Genomic DNA, 6290 nt, shown 5'->3' with positions numbered 1-6290 from the left:
ATTTAGGATTTAATTGAATCACAGCATGCCTCTGTCTTGCATAATAGCTATTTGGCCGTGCAGCTATTTGCTTGCACAAACATCGACTGAGTGGAAACCAAAGGATCAAAGCATTAGGCAACAATTTTCCCACCAATCTGAAGAAAGGAAAGAATTTGTTTAGTTTGTCCCTCACAACAGCCGTTTCCTAACTATGTCATAAAGCCGAACAACACTTCCTAGTGTTGTCCATCCAAAACGGGACTGAGTTTTGAGAGAAAGCGGCGATGGGAAGCAGTGGGACAATGCAGTGTTAACAGAGAAGGTGGGGTGGAGGGGGGGGGGGGGGGGGGGGGTTAAACTTTCTTTAAATATCCTCTTTCACTGCAAAATGTCCCCATTCACATATCGGCAGCTTTACGGGAATAACAAAACAATATGGCAAAGTACTTGGCGGTAACACATGAGCATACGTGTCTTGTTTTGTTTCTGGTAATCCTTTGAAGAAAACGCCACAGCGCAGGATCACGGTGGCAGGCAGGGAGCCAGAATAGCCTGATGTTCTGTCGAAGGGTGAGGCGGATGAGGGTACGTGACTAAACATCTTGCTTCCTCTTTTCCAACGTCACATGGACTTGCACAAACATATCCTGCTTTGTGTCTGCAGGTTTCAGACGCATTGCCTCACCCAAAGCCTGAGGCTAAGCTGCAATGAGTTGGAATGAGACCAGATGAGAGGGAGGAATGAACTACTGGGACAACTCCTCCACTTCAAAAAGCCTCTCCACTTTTACTTCAGGGGATTTTGGCTGAGGTTATGCCACATGACCTGTTTCTAATAACATTTCTTTCTTTTTGCCTTTCTGTAAAACATGCCACACTAGAGTGGAGTCATTAATCTTGTTAAATCTTTCATACTAATATCTGTTGAGCTGCTTTGACTGCTAAAGTCGCTTGAAATGAGTCTGAATCGCTAATTCACTCCAGTGCCATTTCATTTCATTTCAGCAGTGGCAGATTTGGACTGCTCCGTGCACAAGAATATTAAAAAAAAAAAAATATATATATATATATATATATATATATATATATATATGTGGGCACAGCTACAGCAGGCTATATTCATGCTGTAACCCCAATCCATTCAAGTTCACAACACACTGGCTGGAAATCCCCACCTCATGACTGAGCTTCCTGGTTACTGGCTGGTGGAGGCGCCTTTTTTTCTTCTTCTTCTCCTCTCCCTCTCTCATTCTTTTCTTTAAACATTAACAAGCCAGGAAAATATTATCTAATCATAACTAAAAGGCTAACAGTGTACATCCTGAATTCACCCTGGTGAGCTGGCACAAATAAAAGAGAGAAAATGCGGGCTGTAAAGTCGCTCCAATAAGCCTGTAAATTGTGCCCATGTGCTACAATAACACATTTTTGAGACCCTCTGTATAAATATAAGATCTGCCATTGGATTACAATTGCTGTTTTTCTCAGGGTCGACCCACCTCATTCAGTGCACAGTAGTAGTAGCAGCAGCTCACTGCGTCGAGGCGCGGTGCATTGAGAAAAACAAGCTGCAGCCTGAACCGGATAATGCTCTGAATTTAGGACAAAGCAGCAACCGGAGGAGCTTGAAAGTCGCTTTTTTTTATTATCCCCTGGCGGTCTGTTGCTAACCTACAGCCATATTTCTTTTAGCAGCGTGCAGGCTGGTACCGGTGGACCTATTTTTTTTGCAGGTTTGATGATAATAATAACAGTAGCGTGGGTTATTCCGGAGTCGGAGGTGAAGCTGAACTGGGTGCCTTTTTTGTTGGCAGAAGCTCAGGTGATTAAGTTAAAATATTAAAAAAGGGAGAGAGAGAGAAAAGTGGTGAGTGACAAGAGGCTGCAGTAAAGTGGGGGGAGAGGTGGTGGTGGTGGTAGTGATGGTGGTGGAGGGGGGGTGGAGGGGTCTGTCGAAGAAATCAAGTCAATAGAAACTGAAGTGGATGTAGGCGCTTAGTGCTGTGACGTCACTTTCTACATTGAGCCAGTAGTAGAGGAGAGTCAGTGGAGATAGATAGAGGAGCGCCGTAGTAAAGTACACACCGTCATGAACTTCTCCCTCTAAAACTTCAACCTTGTTGCTCTAGAAGTCGGAGAGAGGACGAGATTACATTTTTTTGTTGTTGTTCGACTAACGGAAATTGCTCTTTATTCGCTTTCTTTTTGCGGGGGAGTTCGGGAGGAAGGAAAAAAAACAAGAGAGAGCGGGGGAAGAAGGCAACATTTTGGGTTTCTTTTCGGGGGGTCGACGACGAGCGCTATGTCGTCCGCGGCGGTCGCTGCTTCTTCCAGGAGGCAGTCGTGTTATTTATGCGACTTGCCCCGCATGCCTTGGGCCATGATCTGGGATTTTACCGAGCCCGTCTGCAGGGGATGTGTCAACTACGAAGGAGCAGACCGCATTGAGTTTGTCATCGAGACGGCCCGACAGCTTAAAAGGGCTCACGGTTTTCAGGAGGGCAGGTCTCCCGGGCCGGGGAAGTCGCAGCTCTCCGGGAAGGAGATCCAGGCGATCAACCACGCTGCGGGGGGAGATCCGGGCTCCCGGCCGCCGCAGCCTCTGGACCGCTACCCTCTGTCCGACCGCCCGCCGAGGCTGGGTCCAGAGTATCAGCCTAGAGGGCAGACAAACGGCATCCAGCTCCCTAATGGATTTCCTAAGCCTGACGAGCCACCAGAGCTGAACCGCCAGAGCCCCAACCCGCGCAGGAATAACACGGTGCCCCCGAATTTAGTGCCTTTGCCTAACGGGGGCTTGACCCCGGGGCATGCCGTCAACGGCAGGAACCCGATCGGGCTTTCCTCCACTCTGGCGGGCGGTAGTCCCGCCGACATGGGCAAGAGACCCGCCTCGGTCTCCAGCACCGAGCACGACAGAGAGCTGAAGGAGAAGCACAGACCCGACAGTCTCACGCCGGAGATCTCGGAGAGCCACAAAAACAGGGCAGACCCGGACTGGATGGGCAAAGGCAAAACGGTGAGGGACCTGATGGCTCTGCACACCACGTTCGAGACCAGGTACAAGAAGGACCATGTGCCCATGCCACAAAGAGCTATGGTCTATGAGCCCGGCCCCACTCTTTCCAAGTCAGGTGAGCATTAAAAGGCAGGAATATTTTATCTATACTGTGCATTTTTAAAATTGTAATTTTTATTACCGATTTATTAATTTTCCACCCAGGAATGTGTCAAGATGGTAAAAATGGTATTTATAAAGCCATGCCCTAATATTATAAGGGCTATAAATAAATTTTTTGAATCCTTTGCTGTGTTTGTTATTGTTTTGTAGCCTGTGGTGCAGCACGAATTGGCAAAATTCACATCTCCCTTTCAGGCTAATTGTTGATCCTTGTATGAGCTGTGCAACTCAACTGCTCTGTTTAACCCTTTCCTACCTCCAGACAGAGGAAAACATCCCCGGGGGAGCAACAAGAGAAAAGCATCACCTGAACCGGAGGGAGAGGCGACAGCTGCCAAGCTCAACGGAGAGGGACAGCAGTGGTTACCACCACCTACTGACGGACTGAAAATGCCTCCAGTTCCCCCGCCAAGCTTCGCCTCTCCCCCTTCCACAATATCCCCTCACTCCCGCACCACCCCACCGGAGGCAGCTCAGAATGGTCAGTCCCCCATGGCGGCGCTCATCATGGCTGCAGACAACGCAGGTGGGAACAGCTCTCCCAAGGACGCCAACCAAGTCCACTCCACCACCCGGAGGAACAGCAGCAGTCCCCTGTCGCCGTCCTCCATTAATCAGAGGAGGCTGGCGCAGAGAGAGGCGCCGAGTGCAGGCACCCCCCATGTGCCAGGCATGGACCAAGTGCACCCCCCACAAAGCATTCCGGACTCCTCTGTACCCAGCAGCATACCTCTGTGCTGCACGCTGTGCCACGAGCGTTTGGAGGACACACACTTTGTTCAGTGCCCGTCTGTGCCCTCTCACAAGTTCTGCTTCCCATGCTCAAGGGAAAGCATAAAGCAGCAAGGCGCCACGGGTGAAGTGTACTGTCCAAGTGGAGAGAAATGCCCCCTGGTTGGCTCGAACGTACCATGGGCTTTCATGCAAGGAGAAATCGCCACCATCCTTGCAGGAGATGTCAAAGTAAAAAAGGAGAGGGACCCTTGATTTTTTTCTTTTTTTTTTGTCTGAACACTTCTTTGGGGAGGGGAAGCAAAAAAATATGAGTATAAATATATAAATATCACATACATACCATTCAAACAAACTAACGGACTTGTACATATTGGACCCAAGGGAAGAGTATACTTCGTAAAACATGGTTGTATAATTTTTGATTTTTGAATACATTGTGTTTCTATATTTTTGAAGATAAAGGTATGTACTCATTATAATGAACTACGTTCCTCTTTGTTGATGTTTAACAAAAAATTCTTGATGTACTTCTAGGTCTGGTGGCAGTTCCTGTTTAACGTAGAATGTGACTAATGCTACTCTACGAGCACTTGGCAAAACTAAAAATGCTTTTAGCTGTACTTGTATGCACTTGTTTAAAAATTGCCAAATACAATTTCTGATCTTGTATGAACATATTGTCTGAGCTTGCTTCATTTTGAGTGAATAAGTGACACAAGGGGCTGTGGACAGATGACGAGATAGCGCTCTCGGCTCTGACATGCAGGCTTGTTGTTGTGACGGCTCAGGAGACTTGATTTACGCTGCACACAACACAACACAGCACAACATGAGCAGGCTACTGTTTCAAGCTGCAGGACGGAAGAGCCTTTTTTTTCTGTCTCTCTTTATGCACACATGTCTTATGTGATTCATGGAGAAGCTTGGCTGGGAAAAAAACAAGAAAAAAGAAAAAAAATACAAGACACACTGTCCTCGACTTTTGTGCATCGCTGTAACTGATTGCAGAACTAGGTGCCAAGTCATGTTCAGTCAGCTGGAATCTGTCGAGTCAGTAATGAAAACGTGCATGAATGTCAACATGATACAATAGTACAAACCACGCCGTGTGACCGCAAATTTGGACTTTTCCTGAAAATAACCACCCTTGGGTTTTTTTTCTGGTGACGTGTATTTTCCAAGCTTGTATGCAGATTGTGTCTGACGTCACAAAGGTGTTTGGCTTTTTTTGTTTTATTACACATATAACTTATCTCTCTCTCTCTCCCTATATATATATATATATGTAAGGAGAGAGAATTTTTTTATTAAAAAACATACTTTTGGTTTAGTCTGCAGATGACAAACTCCAGATAATGAATAAAATCAGCTTCACAAACCAACTCCAAGCATACGTTAGGTACAATTAGCACTGCAGCAACACACTGTTTGCTTTCGGTTTTAGCCTTTTGTGTCACACTGAACATGCACTCATAATGCAGCACCCTTCCCCACGCTGAGAACGGAGTAAACATCCACGCTGCCTTACATGCCAGCCTCGCTCTGTATGCCTTCAAATGTAAATGCAACTGCTGCTGCAATTTCTTTGACAGTGGAGTCACACACAAACGTGCACAAAACCCCCTACAAACTCTTGTATCGCTAATGGCAGCCCTTACTGGTCTCTACAAGCATTGAGGAGCTTACAGTGGGCCATTAAGTGACAAACTGCAGCTACTGTATGTCTAGATGAAAAGCAATCCTGAGACTATTTTTGCTCTCTCTCAGACAAAGAGCTCCCGAGTAGCTGACCACACAGACCCAGACATGGAGGATGATATCTAGCAGAAAGGAGGGCTTGGTGTTAGCAGGCAGTTGCGTAATTATTTTCAGACGTAATCTGCTTCTTGCTAGCTCCCTGATTTTTCAAACAGAGCACACAATCCAAAAGCAGATTGTTTTTTTTCTTCTTCTTCATTAAAGGCCCACAAACTGCTCTGACATTGTTGCTTTACTGTTCACCGTGGTCCCCATGAATCTGATATTCAGCCGGGGATTTACTGACCTTCTTGCTCTGGCAGACATGTTTAAGATGGTATTTTTGGAAGGCACCTGAAAGCTGTGATTACCCGCTTCTTTAACAGGCTGCATGGTGTCCCCGATTAACTGATTGATTCATGATGTTGAATGAAAACACAGCCTTTGCACTCGCCCATTTAGCCGACTAAGAATAGCAGGTATAATTATTGTCCCCTAACCGAGAAGACTGGAAGGGCTGCAAAGGATAAAGGAAACTCTAAAGGTAACTTCAGAGCACGCGTACGCTTTTACAGTATGATTTAAAGCTTGAAACGTGTTTTTCATGAGTGCGCGTTTTCCAGGCAGCTGTTTGTTTATACACCCTTTTTCCGTT

The 6290-nt window shown here is 46.4% G+C and overlaps 1 protein-coding gene across 1 annotated transcript; it reads left to right on the top strand.

The window, feature by feature from the left end:
* The first annotated feature begins 1953 nt into the window (after positions 1 to 1953).
* On the top strand, positions 1954 to 4573 carry irf2bp2a (interferon regulatory factor 2 binding protein 2a). The gene is made up of 2 exons (XM_085478132.1): positions 1954 to 3116; positions 3426 to 4573. The coding sequence occupies exons 1-2, from the start codon at positions 2285 to 2287 to the stop codon at positions 4148 to 4150; spliced, it is 1557 nt and encodes a 518-aa protein (XP_085334258.1). The 5' UTR covers positions 1954 to 2284; the 3' UTR covers positions 4151 to 4573.
* The last annotated feature ends 1717 nt before the right edge of the window (positions 4574 to 6290 follow it).

Source organism: Copadichromis virginalis, linkage group LG13, assembly GCF_057382275.1.
Source record: "Copadichromis virginalis isolate Kocher_CV1m ecotype Utaka linkage group LG13, C_Virginalis_male_GT1.1, whole genome shotgun sequence".
Taxonomy (NCBI): Eukaryota; Metazoa; Chordata; class Actinopteri; order Cichliformes; family Cichlidae; genus Copadichromis; species Copadichromis virginalis.
The sequence above is the reverse complement of the archived record's forward strand: the minus strand, read 5'-3'. Positions and strand labels throughout refer to the sequence as shown.